This window comes from Indicator indicator, chromosome 21, assembly GCF_027791375.1.
Source record: "Indicator indicator isolate 239-I01 chromosome 21, UM_Iind_1.1, whole genome shotgun sequence".
NCBI classification, from domain to species: Eukaryota; Metazoa; Chordata; class Aves; order Piciformes; family Indicatoridae; genus Indicator; species Indicator indicator.
Window position 1 is genome coordinate 11,601,062 of NC_072030.1, and position 19,093 is coordinate 11,620,154.

Below are 19,093 nucleotides of genomic sequence, written 5' to 3' on the forward strand. Positions count from 1 at the left end.
ATTATAGGCACTGAAAGCTACCTGGTTTTCTTCTTTTTTGCAGCAAACAGTCTGAAACACTTGTTTTATAGGCTAACGAATGTGTCAGTTTTCTTTTCATTCATTACTAAATTGCATCCTAACTGTTCCTATTTGCCAATGCCATAGTGATTACTGGGATAATATTTTTCCCTTTCTTGTTAACTGGAATAAGTATTGTGATATATAACTGATTTTGTGTCAGTGGTGAAAAATAACCTGCATGCTGTATTTTGCAGTGTAAGCCACCTCTAGGGAAGCCAAGAGAGAAGCATTCTTCATGAAAAAGGCAGCCTTACAGCTCAAGCCAAATATCTGATTCAGTTTTCACTGGCTCTGTAACACACCTGTCCCTGAAGCAGATCTTGTAGAACTTGGAAAGGCTACAGAGCAGGTCAGTACAGATATAAAGAATTTTCCAAGACACTTACTTGTCCTCTCAACAGTCCTTTAAGTGTGTGTGATAGAAAATGTTCCTTACTTTATGGATATTATCCCCAACTGCTATTTTGTAAATTGACTGATATCCTGTTCAGTCCGGTGCTGGCGACTTTCTCTCACCACTTATCTGATTACCAGTTTATTCTATTGTCCCATTTCATTCATGTTTGGAAAATACAACGAAGATTTAACAAGGAAGTCTGATGTCTAATTTTCCATTGAAACTAAAGGCAAAAGCACTGTTTTGAGCCTAAATACTTTGTTGAACTTGAGTCACAAACCCAAGCACGTTGAGATACATTCAATAGCATTGCAATACTCATCATACCAGTACACGACTGGCCTTTTTGCCACGTTTATCAATTCAATCATTTCAAAACCCAGTGATCACTAACAATGGTAGCTTCAGCCAATTCATTTCCCATATGCAAACTTACAGCTTCATCACATGAGTGCACAGAACTGGTATTTTTTGAATGCTGTCATGTAAATGTAGAGAAGTTTGTAGCACAGCACTGAAGTGACAAGGTGTACTTAATGTGAAATCAGAGATGGCTAAAAGCTCTAATAAGATATTTTATATAAAATAAGAAGCTATTTGCAGAGAAAAGAAAAATAAATGACAGACTGTGTGGCAGAGACATTACCTTTTCATTCCTGCAGTTGTTTAGACCCATGTTATTCATGGAGGGCAATTTTCCATCAACACCATGCGGCTGCTGTTGCTGCTGCTGCTCCCTTTGGATCTGCTCTCTCATTTTCCGAGCCTCCTGAATGGCTTTCATTACTGTGTCCTGGTCCCCAAATAGGGCAGGTGAATTAAGACTGGAAAGGATGTCTATAAACAGAGAATACACTTTATTTAGGTAATTATCCAAATTAAAATCCAGCACTCAGCTCTCATACTGTTAAAGCTGCAACCAACTAATATCTGCAAAAAGAGGAGTGGCAATTGTCTGTTTGAAGGCTGAATTAATCTACAGAAGTGATTAATAAGCCTGTGCACTTTTTTTTGCTGTTACACATACAAGAACAAATGTCTTTTATTAAAGCTCTAAATTTTTTAACTATCTATATATAAAATAAATCATAATTAAAAACAAACCCACAATGAGAACCCAGACACACAAAATACAAAATGACTAAACAAAGAGGCTAAGACTTGGAATTCTCTTTTAAATATAATTTTAATATTCTTTTGACTCCACTGAAGTTCAGATAAGTAAAATGGAGCAAATTCAATCTCAAAGGACTATGAATTCCTTTAAAATAAGAATTAAAGTATTAAGATTAAAAGAACCAAACAGTTGATTTAACACTGAGGAATGCAGAGAACTGTATTGCACAAAAGGAATCATGATGTTTTCTTGATGAGTAAAATTTCCAGTGTTCCGAACTGATTCAGGAACTAAGTGTCATTTTAGAGCCTAAAGAAGTAGGGGACCATATTTGCATGACTTAATGAGAGTTAGACTCTCAATCACCTAAATTTATTATAAAAATGGAGCAAAAGCTCTGACATTCTTTACTGATTTTGACAATGTTTTACTGGCTTTTCATACACATAAGGATTGAGAGAAATGTTTTTATGACTTTACATGAAAAATATTCACACCTTAGGAGTATCTTCTTCTCATCATTCCTTTGTAATGGTCTGTGACTTCAAACTGATATGCCACTTTCTAACGTTAGATAGTGCAGTGATAGCTGGAAATAAATTGACCAGGTAGAATACATAGATATCTGAAAATATTTTTCAGAGATTTTGATGTTCCCAAGTGTTTTGGGACGAAACAAATAATAATTTTTATGTATTTAATGTATGTTTTTAACATATCAGTTCATTATTCACAAGTGTTTCTATATATTTTGCAAGTACACTTGAGCTACAGATTGTGAATAAGTGGTCTGCAGTAAGTATTTCATCACTGCTAAAATTTACTATTTGAACTTTCAGGCTGATCATCTATATTTTACAGCTCTTGATTCTGTTTCTTGACTGGTTAAGGTAGACCACACAATTTTCAGTTCAATTTTGGTTCATTACTTAATACGCTTTATTTCTTAATTAAAGAATCTTGAACACAGGTAAAATTTTCCCTATTTGCAACCACATGAATTAACAAAATCTTGACAGACAGGTGAACAAATAATAAAAATATGAACAAATAATAAAATAACTAATAAAATAAACACCAAAATAAATAATAAAATTAACTGACTGTATTGAAGCTTTGCTGGTTTTGTTGCCTAACCCTGGATCAACAAAGTGCTTGAGAACCTCTTTATTTTAAGGTATGTAACACTGTGGCAATGCATGTACACTGATCACCTGAGCCATTATGTGTGTATGTCTATTATCCACTCAGGCTCCAGGTGCATGCAAAGATATTTGTTTAGTCCAGAGGTCAAAAGTCAATGTATACACCCAGCTGAAGTTTTGGGGGAAGATATTCACACGAACCTCTTTTATACATTTTACATGCACATTTCTATTTTCTTCTGTGCATGTATTTGTATGTATGTGAATCTCTTCCATTACATAGATATTTGCTGTATTTCTTGTAGATGCATATCACTGCTGCATCATAATTGTTTCTCTTGTAAAAGCCTGAAATTCCAGTGCTCTTTGAAAATCTTTCCTGCTTTTTCCTTTCAATTTTAAACAGAAATGTATGCCCAAGCATATACCTAATTCAGAAGAAAGTGTGCTTAAGATGAGAATTCATATAGAAAATTTGACAGTTTTCTCCTTTCCCCAGGACAGATTAGTTACCTAAAGAGGATCCTCTTCCCAGAGATCCACCAAGTGGGCTGGGGATGCCACTCTTGTTCGTCACTGTCACTGGACTGCTTTTACTAGCTGGGAAGAGGTTCTGTGTTGGAGACGTTGGGGATTTGACAGGTTCGGCTGTTTTGGGTCGGGCTGAAAGATTCAGTGGCTGGGCTGCTTCATCCTACAAGAGTTTAATGTAAATAATCATTAGGAAAAGACAAATGAACACATCATTTTGCAGGCAGCAGTTACTTTACACCTCAAAGACAATACCACATTCTCCAGCAATAATAACAAAAGAAGCTAATTATCTGCCTTCTTTAAGATTCAACGAAAGGAAATCTCATTAATTTCTCTGTGTTATGCTTCTATTTACATTAACTATGTGGCTGGATCATTCTTTTTGCCAAATTAAAATTTGAATTAGCTCACATTACAGCTTAATTTCCTAATGTGTTTTCAGAGATCTAAATTAACCTAGGGCATTTACAAAGAATTATTTAAAATTTCCAGCGGCTCAGTAATGCTTTTGCATTGGTTCTATCTGAAAAGTTCCTGGCACCATAAAAATAAGTTATGTAGCTTATTTTTAACTGTATTAGAAACTAAGGATTCAGAAGAAAGAATCATTTGGAAACCACGACAGTTCTTTGGCCCACAATTAATGCTGCTGCTAACTTGCACATTCTTTGTATCTTATTTTGAGTGCACGTTTTGTGTAGTAAAATAATCTATACTGCTCCCCCATAGCAGCAGATAAGAATTCAAATTCCTTGACTTACTATGGTAATGAATGCATACAATATGCATTTAAAAATATATTCCCTTTTCTACTATTTAATAATATTTTATTATTCAAACATGTCATGTATTTTGGACAGATTTATCTAAAATCAAATTTTTTTTCACATAAGTGCTATTCTCTTTGTTTGATACTTCTGTGATTATTTCTGTATTCTATAGTTATTTTTGGTACATTCAACCTTCAGTGTACTTGTATGTTTATTTGCATAAAAACAAGGAGTATTTTTTAAGGATATGTAAAATTGAGTATCATGATTTTTATATCTTTTGATACTTTTCATATGCAATTAGGGACGAAATACTCTTCAACAGATAACTGGTTTCAGTGCTATAGGAGTATAAGTCCTAAGAAATACTTTAACCTTTGGAAGATGACTCATTCTAGCAACTAATTTCTTTGATCAGTACAGATATTCACAGTATAACCTTCCCATTCTCTGACTGTGTCCATCTGTCTAGTGTGTTAAGCAAGACAAAGCATATGGAAAACTGTGAAACTGGTTTTCTGTAATTTAAAAGTCCAGTAAGATAGATTTCTCATTTAAAATATGCCCAAAGCAGAATCATGCTGGATATAAGAGAATATTGTCCATATTTTAAAACACTGCATTGATCACTTCAGAGCTTAGAAATGTATGTCAGAATAAATAACACACTACGTTATCTCAGTTCTTCCATTCTTCTTCCTGTTCGATGGTGACATAGCAAGGCACATCTGATGATACACAATGTATTAAACAGGAGAATGTAACAAACAGGTATCTATAATGGCATTGTTCTCCATAAAGCTGCATGATATTTTGATTCTTCATGACCTTGCAATGTGCACAACTGTCCACACCTGTTCAAAGTCCAAGTGAAAGCAGAAACACAAAGGCACAGGGGACATAGTCCCTTCTTGTGCTTCGTGGGCATGTTTACATGCAAGCTGTTTCCTTGCACAGACACAAAGTGGCTTCAATAAATTTCTGTGAGAGTTCAGAGCCCTCTCAGACTATGAAGTTCACATAGACTAGATGTTGTGAGCACGTACATGTATGAATATAGGCTACCATGCTCAATTTCTAAATAATTTCTGTATGGTACTGATAGAATAGTGCGAAGAAAACCTCTAAACACTGCCAGAACCTGTTTCTTTGTACTTCATAGATAGCAGTCTCATTTCTGCAAGAAAACCAAAAAGCTGGAAAACATTCTGGCTATGGACTTTGAAAAAAAGTTATAACTGCTTTTTGAAAGATCTGACTGCTGTAAAATAATTCCATTAGTTCTATAAATATTGCATGTAGTTCATACAAACAATTGTTTAAAAACAGAAAAAAGCTAGAGGATATGTTTAGCAATTCATGACCATCAAAACATCATGTCTTATAAAGGTAACAATTTGCAAAGACAGCATATAGGTACTGCTTCTGCACTAATAATTAGTTTCTCCAGTAACCATTAGTATCTGTCCACATGGAGCACTTGCAGTTTATCTTCGATATCAATGCCATGCTTAATAAAAATAATAATAAAAAGGCTTCTTTTTTTTCAGTCCATTCAAGTTAAATTACGTAGGGAAATCCCCAAGAATTTTCATGTGGTCAAGGCTGTAATAGGACTCAGATGGCCACAAAGCTGGAATGGTATTGGCCTTGGTTCAAGGAGATATGTGCTTGACTTTAACCAGGGAAAATTTTACTCATATAGTAAAGGTTTGGTTTGGTGTAGATCCATTTGGCTCACTCATTTATGAAATTATTTTTTGACATTAAAGAAGTCAGTAGTATTTCTCAATTCCATAAACCACTGGTGTTAGATACCACTATACTATGGCAACTTTGCTGAAAAAGCTGGGCTTTGCTTTTGGTGGCTTCTGTATTGACCATAACAAACTCTGCCTAAGTGGTAAATTTCACTGACTGCTCTCAAGCCTGGCATTGGATTACAAGAGGTAAAATATTAGACTAATACACATCTACAGTTAAGTAAAGTGAACGCTTTGCTAAATAAATGTTAGATCTGGCCATAATGGAAGAGTTTTTTATTTATTAGTACTCTCAGTCTAGCAAAAAAGTGTCACAGAAATTTATCAGCCCAGGGAGAAATATTTCCTCACCCACACTTTACCCTGATGATTGATGATAATGAACAAAAGAATGATATTTTACTCTCATGTCAAAAAGGTTTAAAAAAAAAATGAAACCCTTGCCTCAAGTGAGTAAAACCTTCCCAGGCTGATTTGAGGCAAAGGACTATGTGCCTGTAAGATGTTAGCAGCTAGCAAAATAAAGCATTCTCTCTCTCTCTGTATAAAGATACTCTATACCTTCTTTAGGTCTGTTTTAATAGTTCTGCATTTAAAGTGCTATCTTTTTTCACAGTCCGAAGTAAATTGTTTCTGAGAATGCCTGGTCTCATGAAATTCAGAACAACCTCAGGAGAACACAGCAATATAGGTCAGTCACTTCCACCCAAAGGTACAAGCTGCACCACAGATTTCAAGGGGTGCATGATGCTCATTTGAAGCTGCTAGCAAATACCATGTTGTAGCTGCCTGGTTCCAAGCAAGTGAGAATAAGCAGGCACAAGCATTCAGCAATGGTGCAAAACCAACGAGGAGCAGCCCAGCTGTCAGCAGCTGTGTGAAATCAGCACAAGTCAAATCAATCTGCAGTGACACAATGTTTTCCTCGGAGTCTTGACTTACATCTTACTTTTACATGAGGCTTTTTCCAAAACTGTGGAATAAGTACAGCTAGAGGTTTGTAAAATAATTAGAAGGTATATGGTCTCTCTTTTGCCCTAACAATATAAAGCAGGACTGTATTTTGAGTTACTCAAAAGTTCAATGTGAAACAATTCATTAAACAGACACCACTTATGCACATTACTGGCTTACAAACTAAGATCTTGAAAATATCACATTTTATTGATGAATCCATTGTGCTGCCTGTGGTAGGAAGAGGGATGCCTGGCATTTTTGGAAGCAAGAAGTGAATTTTTATCTTCCCTTCTCTATACTGATCATACGGCACTAAAACCGAACATTTTATTTGAATACTGAAGAGCTTGCATGCAGTTCAACTTCCAACTGTAAAACAATTCAACACACCACTTAATTTCACTGGTCTTTTTAGACATTGATTTTTTTCTTTGCTGAAAAATACCTTAACTTGAGTTACCGGGCTGGTCCCTCTCTTCTCGTTTTTCATCCCAGTGGGTGAGAGTGCTCCAGTCGAATTGGGTGGCTGTGGAGTAGATGGCATTTTGGCTCCAGGAGAAACTTGCATGCTTGCCAGCTGAGCAGCATACAGTTGCTGGAAGACAAGATATACAATATATTCCTGCAAAACTCCTTAAAAAAAAGGAAGCTGTAAATGTACATAATTTTTATGGCTCCACTTTTTCTTCTCTTAAAGGAATTACAGATTTTTTTTTTTTCCAGCACTTTCTTGTTGTGGCTTTTCCCTTCTGGCTACTTTCAAAAAGAAAAAACCCAAAAAGCACACAAACCAAACAGACTGTAAGACTCACACATGCCAATACCTTTTTTCTTAGCTTGACTTTTAGCTGATTTTTTTTCCTTTCTTTCTTGCAAGGATGGTCATGGTAATGAGCAGAAGTTTATACTATGCCCAACTGTTACAAACAAAATTGGTCACATTATAAGGCTATTTATGAAAAGGAGGTATAAAATCCTGTCAGAAACAATAATGCTTCAGGGTTTTTTTTTCCTACCTCAAAACTGCCCATCAACTCAAGAATGTCTACTGGGAGCTGGCATAGGAATCATTTGCTACCAAATGGTGATTCTGCATCATCTCTAGGCAGCAGTGAAAGTTGAAATTGACAACAGAGTATGGCTCCATCTTAGTGTACAGTGATGGTTATAACTTCTACAAATGCTAGTAAGGAATGTAGGCCTTAAAAATTCATGTAAATAATGCTGAAAACTCAAAAATATCCTCATGGAACTTTTAAAAAAAGTTTCACTAAAATATAATAAAAGACTGGTATATGAAAATAAACTATTCCTACCAATACAAAAGGTTTCCTGGACAAAAACAAATAGGTTTAATTTCTTTCCAGTGTCCAAATTTAAACCCTCACCTTGAATTAGCATTAGCCATAATTCTTCTACCATAAATAGGGAAGATCCTAATCCCTCTTCTAGACATAAATATATATAAACTTTGCCTTATTAGCAAAAAAAAAAAAAAAAAAAAAAGCCAGGTGGTTTATATGTAATTTCCAACATTACTATCATTCAGATGGACAAATAAAAAAAAAAATTACAGTAATCAAAAGCAGACCTTTCAGCACGTGTAATTAAATGAAAGCTTAATAAAGAATAATTTGCAAGAGCCAGATGTGCTTATGTCATAATTGTTGCTTTCTTTGGAACAATTTTTCTAATATAACAAGCCTCCACAGAAATGAAAGTTACACAATACTATAAACTCAGTGACTCAGTGGCTAGACAAACGCATGAAGGAAAGGCAGAGCCAGAACTCTGAGTGACAAATGAAAACTCGTTTGTTTGTTTGTTTGTTTCCTGCCACCCCTTTATAATAGCACACAGAGGCTACAAAAGGATAAGAGAATAATATTTTGAAAACAATGGTGTTTAAATATTTTTGCTAAATACTATTTTTTCCTGCACTAGAAAACCAGGAAAAAAAAGAACATAGAAATTCAATCCTAGCTTTTAGTGATATACATACAACTCTAAGTGGTGGGTTTTTTTCCCCTCTACTAGGATCTTACCACTTTTAGCATATTCTCTAAGTCAATCTATGCTTACTTAGGAGAATGCTTTACTTATATGAGAAGAATATTTCTTAAAGTTCTGAAAGCCTGCGCATTTTCAGCTTAGAAATAATCTTCACTGTACTATGAAAGAGAAGACATAATAAACTTGAATACAATTTAAGGACTTTGTCTTTTAAAATACTTTTCCTTTCCTACTTAAATATTAGGAACCTGTACTTCAACTGTCTGGGGGAGATAACTTAGATTTTACTAAAAGTAGACTAAAACGTTAATACTTAATGTAGCATATATGGCTTTGTAAAATGTGGGTCAAGATAAAGGCTTACCAGTCACCACCACAGTTGAAACAGACTTGGCTTGGGGAAAATTAGTTTCATTTATTGTCAGTCACAATAGAGTTGTATGGTGAGAGACAGACAAAAACTACAACCTCTATCCTTGCCATTTTCCCAGGCTCAGCTTTACTTCTACACTGATGATTCCCACACCTCAATCCCTCCAGCTGGCTGCCAGCAGGGCTGTTCCTCATTTCCCCCTCACCCCTGACTGCCTGTGTGCTATTTTGCCCTTTCTGAAGGTGCCATCAGCATGGCTGCTGGGCTCTGAGGTGCCCTGTGGGGGAGCTGCTGATGAACCAGCTGGAACTGGCTAGGCTCTCTTCTTCCAGCAGCTACTCCGCAGTGCCCACACACACACTGTGAGCACCTACACACCAACATATGCACAGCTTATAGCCTTGTTAGCCAAAACAAGTAAGCAAAGGTGTCTTCATCATCCCTAAAATCTCCAGCCCATGGTGCATCCATATCTTGACTGGGTAGCTCAAGATCAACACAAAGAGAGACATGACACTGTTTGGAGGAGGGCTCCTCAGTGACCTGGTGCTCTGTCCCTGAGCGTGACTGGAAACTGAAATATCCACAGCACTTTAAGGGTCACAGAGACAGCAACAAAAATGAGCTGTTATAGTGACTAGGAGACTGCTTGATTCTGCAAATGCAAACATTAAAGTCAGAATAAAATTAGCATTATCCACTACTCCTCTCCCAGTGTGTGAAGGTTGTACTGGCAGTACTACAAGTAGCATGAAGAAGAAACGTTTCTAAAGGGAGCAAAATAAAACAAATGTTGTCATTTATATGTATGTGTGTGTGTGTGTGTCTGTAATTCAGCACTATGCTACTCCAAAGTCATAGTACTGGCTTTAGACTGGCATTTCTATAAATTTGTATTACACCATAAAAGCAAAAGTAAAACTAAGTAATTAGCTTTCTGGTTCACATGTCCACAAATGACTGCAAATCTTGTGCTAGCAGCATTACCATGCGGTGTTGGAGGCTGTATAACTTCTTATAAATACCAGTTTGAATGGAAAAATGAGTGCATGCCACTATTGCAAGGAGAAAAAAATTGTATTATTGCAAGGAGAAAAAAATTGTATTTTTGCAAATACCACAGTTGTGGCCCTTAATTTAAAAATTAGATATTCAATAACTTCAAGAATTGGTGATTGTTTTAAAAAGTTATTTTAAAAGTATAGCTTGGGCTTTCCAAAAGCTCACTAAGTTAGATCCTTACAATCCATCTCCCAGCATATGAGTACTGCTGATCTTGAGTTAGAGTGCTCCTGCATAGTTAGCAATTGTGAAAAACACGAGCAAGGTACATGAGCAAGGATGTAGTTTCACAGCTTCCAGTGTAGTTTCTGACACTGAAGAGAGGGATTTTCAAATGCTACAGGTCTCACTTAAGGCAATGGCAAGAGAGCGCAGTTGCACTTGTATACAAAAGAACAAAAAGGCAAAGGCTAGGCATTTCAACTGACTGCTTTGGAGACAGGAATTTGGTCACAGCACTTAGGATATAATTCAGTTGCTCTTTTTTGCAGTAAGAAACTATAGCAAAGCGTAGCATATAATCAAAGTGCAGGTGATGAAGGTTGGCCTTACATGATGAATTGCAACAGCTGTACTTGTACTGATGATGCAGAACAAAGTTCAGTAGAATGTAGCTTGGTTCAAACAGGAAGGTGTCTGCACTAGAAACAGTTAACCTTCTATTTTGTTTTACTAAGAGACATAGGACCAAGATGAAAAGACACTCTCTTTTTTTCATTTTTCCAAAGCTGTTAGAAACTATAATTTATTTTTCCTCCTAAACAAATGCTAAATATTATGGATCCCAATTAATTCTAAAGTTTTCCATTACTAAAAATGTAAGTCCTGTGTTACATCTTCAACAAAAACATTTGCTACAGTAAATGAAACTGAACAATAAAACTACTGAGAATCAAGTGAGAATCCTTATTTGTCAGCATTTAAAATGAACTGTGCAAAGCTGAAATATCTTATTTATAGAGATGAAAGTTCAGCTATTTAGACAATGAGTAATTTGGTTTCTAAAGATGAAAAACTCTAAGGAGTGACTGCAAGTGCTGTTGAAATCCTGCAGTACAGGAGGTAATGCAGTTATTTTTTTCCATAGTATATTTAGTACATAATATTACAAAGCTATAATTCCAGAATTTTCCTTCTGTGTACATAATAAGTAATAATAACACTTAGAAGTGCCTAATGACAAAGGGTTTTTACAAGTTCACCAAACCCAGCAACATTTTTACTATTTCCAGTCCACATTTCTGAAGGAAGCTGTGCAAAACAAAAAATTCCACCATCAGTAGGACTCCTCATTTTTTATTATTGTTGTAGAGGTGCTTAAAAAAAGCCTGATGTCAAACAGAGTGAAGGAAACAGAGTCTCTAAAAAACCTCTCTACTGTTTGTATGAAGAATGGATTAGTACTCAAACCCATGTTTTGGGTGTCATAGATAAAACCATGGAAATAAGTGCTGACCTGAGCTGATGTCACTGGCAAAGCCTTCAGCATTTCAGGAAAGGCAATCTTCTCAAAAAATAGTGCAGAAGCATAAATATCCTCCTCAAAAACCTCACACACATCTTAATCTAAATGAAAGAACTGTTTCTAAACTAATGATAACTGTATTTATTCCTTCCTATTTTTGTATATAAATGGTTTTTGTTTATTTTTTTGTATTAGCATGTCTTTTGCACCAATTATGTTCAGCGACTAAGACTGCAGTTGAGATTTCTATGATAGCACCATGGCGATATTTGCATATGTTTGTTTGTTTGTTTAAAGCACATGGTGGTTATTCTCTTTGTTTGAAGATTATTTTTATGCAGATCCTTCGAGTGAGAGGTATGCTAACAGAAAGGGACATCCTGAAACCCAGCCTAAGTAACTCATCAGCAGCTTAATCATGTGACAAACCCAGGGGCAACTAGAAGGCAGCTACTGCCTGTGGAGTCTGCCAAGAAGCCAGATGCCATCACCAGAAAAACACCTTCTACAGCTCAGCATCTGTGTTCTAGCAGTGCTCTCCACACAAAAGGAAAAGAGGAGGAGAAAGTGAAGGAAAGGTGCATATATAAAATTGTTAAAGGAAATGTACATACACCTGAAAGCAATCCTTACTCAAATTTAAAACTCTAAAACCTGAAGAAAAAAATCAAAGCTTTTGCTGACGAAAACAAGATCCCTTCAAATTAATAGATATAATATTTTATGCTAAAATTGCACGCTTTCCTTTATTTTACCATATATTTGAGCAACTGCTACCTTTGAAAACAATGCATTTTATAAAAAGTTGGATGTCTCAGTAGCATTTTCTCAATTTGTTGTAAGAAAAATTTTAACAAATCAAAATAAGGTAAGTTTTAGAGATCTGCTATCACTGTGGGCCAGACCCTCCTCTCATTTGTGTGTGTCAGCACACATAACAGCAGCTCACTATTTAAGAACCAAGAAGCATTCAGCATCAACTTATCTCTCAAGTTTATGCTAAATAACTGAGAAATATTTGGCTTTACATGGGTGTATCTAAAATGGTGTGGATCAAGTACAGCTACATAAAGTTGAAGTAACAATTAGGAAAAAAGTGTTTAATTTAGAAATATGATAAATAATAGTACATTGCAAATATTTCTTTTGCTCTACAGAGCTCAAGTGTCATAATATATGTGCATGTTTTCTTATGAACAGCAACATTCCTTTCTTTCCCCAGTTTTTACAGGTCTAACCTCTCCATGATGGACACAAAATTCTGATTTTAAAGACCCATACATCACCCTACCACAGATTCTGCTCATTGTTACAGAGTGCAAAGAGCCTCTGCTTCTTATTATAATGTACCAGATACATTTGTAAAAATCTGTTAAGGTATAACACAAACAGGCAGCTAATGAATTATCATAACTACTGTCATAATAACAAAGATTGTCACAGTGATTATTTATGCACTTGCTGGCTAATGTGCTCACAGATTTATTAAAGCCCAATATGTGCAAACAAATTAAATGCATTTGTGAAAATACATATAATAATACATTTTGTAGTCACAGGTGGAGTTAGAAGACTTCAGCTTTCCCTACGTGTTCAGCTGTGCCTCTATAGGAAAACAAATCTTTCTCAGCTACATGAATAACATTACCAGTTAGTTCTGTGGGGGTTTTGTGTTTGTTTGTTTGGTGGTTTTTTTTTTTAACTGTTAACACCAGAAATTTGAGTGTCTGTCAGTTGCTATTCTATCTATTGTCAAGGGAAAATTTTATGTGGCCCTACATTCCACTCAATTCGTGTCTCCTTAGGAGACCAACATGCCTGTTTTGCTCTTTCCCAAGCTGCAAAGTAACAGATACCTAATTCCACCAATTGGTTCCAAATCCTTTTACCAACCCCAAATTCATTGTACTGGTTCAGAAAAAGAAAAATCACTCTCCTCACTTTTACTGCCCTGCTGTGGAGAAGGGCCAGCCCATAGAGAAAATAAAAGAATCTCTACACATTTTTAAATGCTGCAGCTTGTATTGTAGTACTGCTGTTGAGATCCCCTTATGCAAAATAACAGCTTTATTTTGTTAAAAGGTCCTAACTTTAAGTGGACCATGGAATATTTATGGCTCTCAGTAGTCCTTTGAAAGAGTTATCTTATGTTTTTATGCCAATCATGGGTCAGAGGTTCAAATCAGCACTTCTTTCTGTCACTCCTTATATGTTTTACTATAATTTACAGCTCAGCAAGAGGACTCATAAAACAAAAGTGTCTATTTTACTTCAGCAACTAATTCTAGCTAATCAAAGCTTTCCAGCAAAACAACCCAGCATGAAACTCTGTGTGGAAAATATGCAGAGAACAAAGTGTTTTGTCAAATAACACATCTCATGATGTAAACACATATGTCTCTTATAGGAAATTTTATCGCTTCCACATTATCGGCACACAAAAGGAGCATTCTTGTCGCAGACCTGGTGCGACTGTGGAGCCATCGTCATTGGAAACAAGAGCCTGATTAGGTTCCCACACAGATATGAATAGATTTTCTTTTTTTAGTGTAATGCTGCCTTTCTTATTTCTTAAACAGACTAGTAATTGTGGCTGTAAAAACAGTGAATTGTGTTTGGATGATATTTGTTTCTTCATATTTTTTTTAGCTACCCAATGACACCAATTATCCCATATGGTTGTCCTCTTCTGGAAAGTCTGAGTTAATCCACAGCTGTGAAGCTGAAGATGCACCCAGCAGGCTCTAAATCTAGTGGGTCTCTTGTCTGCTAATAAAGTCCACAGTCTGCTGGACAGATGCTAAGAGGATCTGTTAAGTCAGTGATAAAGACCCAGACTTCTATGGGGGGAAAATAATTAGCAAAACATATCTATTTTTCATAGGTTTTCCTTTTTTTCTCTCATTTTTCAGATAGAGAGGAGTCCCAAAGCACATGTAGTAGGTCCTGCTCAAAATATGAATGAACTAAATGTTCACATTGTCACATGGTCTAAAGAAATTATAGATATTTTTGTCCTTGGCTAATCTTGCATGTTGTGGTTACTGCACTATTATCTTAAGTTTGATTTTATTCATGATACTGTGGGCTTGTATTGGAAGAATCTGAGTAAGTGTTGTCAGCTATAAAATATCTACTTAAATTTTTAATGTAATGGGAAATGTAAACTGAAGATGAAATTATCATTTGACTAATTTTTCTTAAATGTTATTAACATTGCTTATTCTTAAATAAAGGGATTGCAGATAATACATTCTGGCCCCAAGGCTCATGCTGATGTTTTTGGGGGAAAGAAAAAAACAACCAGACAAGTGGAATGAGATGACAAGGTCCATGTTTAGAGACCCACTTTTCCCTATCCTCCCCTATTTATCATCATGGCCTGACAGCAAAGACATCCAGTCTCAAAGTCTCTCTCACTTACATTCATGTAAATTTGGAGAAATGCTACAGAGATAGAATACATGCACCAGCACAATAAAGAACTAACTTGCCTTCAGGCACAGGTGCATTAAGGTGCTCTTAAGATCACTTCTGTTTTGTTTGCGAACGGCATTTCTTGTTCTTTTGACTTCATCCTCCTTTGACGTAATGAAGTAGAAATGGCCATCCAAGAGTTCACTCTACTTTGCTGGCTAAATGCAGGCAAAACCCCATTTAGGCATTGCTCCTGAGATTGTGTCCCTTAGAAATCAAACGGTGTTGATTTTATCGAATTATGACAATAAAATACAGTCTCTCAGCAGCTGCCTGTTCACAACCTATTTACTGTAAAGCTGTGGGCAAAAGCTGGGAAAGAATGCTCAAATAAATTATCAATCACTGTTAGTAGCTAAGACAATGTATATAATTTGGCACCTGGCAGTTCCCTCTGTAATATTGTATTTGTTTCCCCTTAGAAAGTAAGGTGATTTATTAGTTTTATGGCACCTCGACAAGTTTCCAAGATATAATGTCACCCCATCACCCTATGAGGCTGTTGGGAATTTTTAATGAGGAAGCATCAAAATTGTGAAAGAAAAGCTCACTCTCTGCAAGAAAAATTAATTCAAAAAGGTGTCCTATTTTTTTGTTAACAATTAAATTTCAGACCGAGTCTTAGGTATCTTATAGATACACCACAGAATAGATGAAATGTTGGCTCTATTGAAATAACTACTCACTTCACAAGTGTCAACAGTTTGTGGTATTTAAAAATACTTCCTATTTCTTCCAGTGTGACTGAGTCTAAAATCTAACCTTGTAAAGTGTAGGTACTGGCCCTAAGTCTCCCAGAAATAAAACTGTATTTCTGCTGTGTCAGGAAAGAACAAAGGGCAGGCTGGAAGCTGATCAGAAGAACAGAGTAACAGCTCACCAAATAAATAAATAAGCAAATAAATAAATATTTTTAAATTATTTAAAGGGTTCTGTAGCAAATACAGAGCTTTTGCCTTCTGAAGAGCAATTCCCATGTGAAGCCACTGACTGGAGGGAGAAGCAAAAACCCTCACTGACTTAGCGGTCATGTCTCACCTCATTTCACTCTTTTTTTCTTTTTTGCCTTTTTTTTTTTTCTCCTTTCCCCTTTCCAAACAGACTGAGTGTTGGTCTGCTGAGAATATGATGCTAAGCCACTTTTCCTGTAGAGTTTTTAAACTGGGCCTCTGAGAAAGGGTTTGATACAATTCAATGACTGAAGTAATACCTTTGTCCATTTGAGCATTAAATGGCCCATTGAAATACAGCTTAGTTAGAAAGAATTTCAGTAAATGGTGCTTTCTAATTTTTTTTTTATTATTATTATTCCTCTCCCAACAGATTACAGCCTGGATCTGAAAATGCAGTTCAATCACTTTTGGTTGCCTCTCAGGTCAGGCCTTTAGCCAGTGTTAATTAAATATAACCCCTTTAGAATACTGGAGGTTAAATGAGAGCAACAAACTGGTCGTCTTCAACATATTACCTCATGCTCTCCAAAAAGCTGTAATCTGTTTGGGAGGATCCTCATTTAAACACACTGGTCTTAACAATGAACATTTATTGGTGGAGGGATGCATGCTAAATGCTATTTTGTCCAACAGCTAGTAATCACAAAACACTAAACACATATTTCCATGCAATATACCATGTCCGTTGTGTTTAAATAACACACATCATAAAGGGAAGTGCTGCAGCAGACAATTTAAGCTGTAGCAGCACATACAGCACAATTTTCAACTTGATAAAGTGAAACTATAAAGAATCAATGCGTAAGTCAGACAGCATCCATACCTAATATTCTTCCCTGCAGCTATTAGAAGTTCACATTTTGTCTCCAGTAGGCATGAACATTAGTATACCTTCAATTTCCTGTCTTCAGTCACATTTTGTTGTCTGTTCCATACAATTGACCATACCATGAAATTGGAAAATAGCTGAAATTGTCTTTTGTCATTTTAATGATTTTAAATGAGAAAGGGAGGTTTTTTCTGTAAGCTATTTGTTTACTGCTTTGTAAAAAGTTTTCTGAAGTATTCGTAACAATTTTACTATTAAAGGAGCAGAAAGAAAGCTTTTCAACACAGGGCAATTAGTCTTGTCTTTCTGAACATGACTTTACTGTAAATACTCCTCCTTGACTATCCCTTTGTCCCAAGATTCCTTAGAAGAACGCAACCAAGCGATAATTCAGCATTATTGCTGCTTCAGTGCACTAATCGCTTAAAGAGCAGCAAGGACCCTATGTTCACTGCCACAAGGCTCCTACAGCCTCTTGGCCTAAGGCAGGCTTCCCAGCCCAGCAGCATCCAGATGTCAAGAGGAATATCCAGGTCCTGATGCAGCATGCCGCGCCATTCCAGTATGGCCTAAACATCTGTTTCATCTGCTGGCATACAACCTGCTGAATACACTGAAACTGCCATACAAAGTAGGAAACTGAATGAGGGCGCAAGTGAAATAGTGCAGTTCCAGAGCTCAGTGTAAATACCACTAAAAAAACCTCTATGCAGACTCCAAAATTAATGAAAAATGCTTGCAACCTCAAAACTAGACTTTGATCTTTTGCTGTCTCAGTAATGCTCTCTGGACTAAAACTAGACAAATAGCAGGGAGGACAATGCTATAGTGAAAAACCCCTTTCTAACACAATATATGCTTAGCATTTTTTCTCCTAATAGAGGAAGAGGCCATAATGCCTTAGCTTCTCATCTTGGTTTAACTCAACCCTGACTTAACTCTTTATGGTGTAAGAAAAGACAAAAGAAGAACAAGCACATAAGTCTGTAACCCAAATTGCTTTTTGCTGTTATAGCAACTGCTCTTTACACAAAATACTTACGTGAACTTAGATATCTATTATATAATTCTAATTTCCTACAGATAGTAACTCAGGAGTTAGGAAAAAAAATAAGCATCTTTTTTTCTAAACATTGACATTTTGTCTTGAGGCATGACAAAAGCAACAAGAATTTTAGTTGATATAGATTAGGTTCTGACAAGGAATTAAGGAACGCTAACTGTTCTAATCCCATCCACTTTGTGTATCTATTCCCTTGTATTTTTCCTATCAACTATAATGGAATAGTTTGCTTGCTACCATGCAAATTCTTTGAGTCAAAGCAAGATCAAAGCCCAAACTGAGAGTGCATCTTTTTTCTCTATATTATTTCTCTAGAGGAGGACCTAAGGAGACATAGTGTAACGAGCAGCAGTACTCTCACACAGTGCAACCTCCTGGCTTACTCTTTCCTCTGGCCAGCCTGGGACATAGCTCACCTCCATGTGCCATGAAACAGGAGCACAGAAGGCAGGAGGGACTAAATACTTCTGTGTCCCACCTCTGCATGGGGTGAGCACCTGTACTCAGAAATTAGAAAGCATGCCTCAGACCTCCCATTTAAATACACCCTCTGTGAACGTAAACAAGTCACCGTTTTCTTTGTGCTGCTCATGAAATGCATACTGCTGCATTAGTACAGTGCATTAGTACAAATGCTTTGCTGCATTAGTACAGTGTCTGAACTCAGGATATCTGAATGCAATCATAAAGTATTCCTATTAAAAATAAAATACTGATATGCTACTTTTTGATCACAGTTCTCCTGTTATTTACTATGAACAGGAAACCACACAATAGCCTCATCATTGTGATTCTCTCAGGTTATATGCTGTACTACTTGGAAACAGGCAAAAAAAAAAATTAAATTTCTAATGATTTTACAAAATAACCATGACACACACTGCTGAAAGCCATGATGTATTTGATATAGACGTAAACAGACAAATAAAAGTTCATTTAAGCCTGAATACCTTTGGTAGAAATCAAATCATAGCAAAGGACCACAGCATCTGCTTGAAAAAGTAATTTGAAGTTTCCAGTGAATAATGTTACTCGACAATGTGAAATGTTGAAGATAAATCTTTATGTGATTTTCCTATGTTTGCTTCTATTAGAATTTGCTTTTGGCATTT

At 36.1% G+C, this 19,093-nt stretch overlaps 1 protein-coding gene across 4 annotated transcripts in view; it reads right to left on the bottom strand.

The window, feature by feature from the left end:
- Positions 1-19,093, bottom strand: part of SOX6 (SRY-box transcription factor 6) — a 243,134-nt gene that overhangs the window by 53,718 nt on the left and 170,323 nt on the right. For all 4 annotated transcript variants that reach the window (XM_054390717.1, XM_054390714.1, XM_054390715.1 and 1 more), the window contains 3 exons: positions 7,192-7,341; positions 3,236-3,416; positions 1,107-1,297 (listed from right to left, as the gene is read on the bottom strand). In XM_054390717.1, coding sequence (XP_054246692.1) covers positions 1,107-1,297; positions 3,236-3,416; positions 7,192-7,341 — 522 coding nt within the window. The remainder of the gene's footprint in view (positions 1-1,106; positions 1,298-3,235; positions 3,417-7,191; positions 7,342-19,093) is intronic.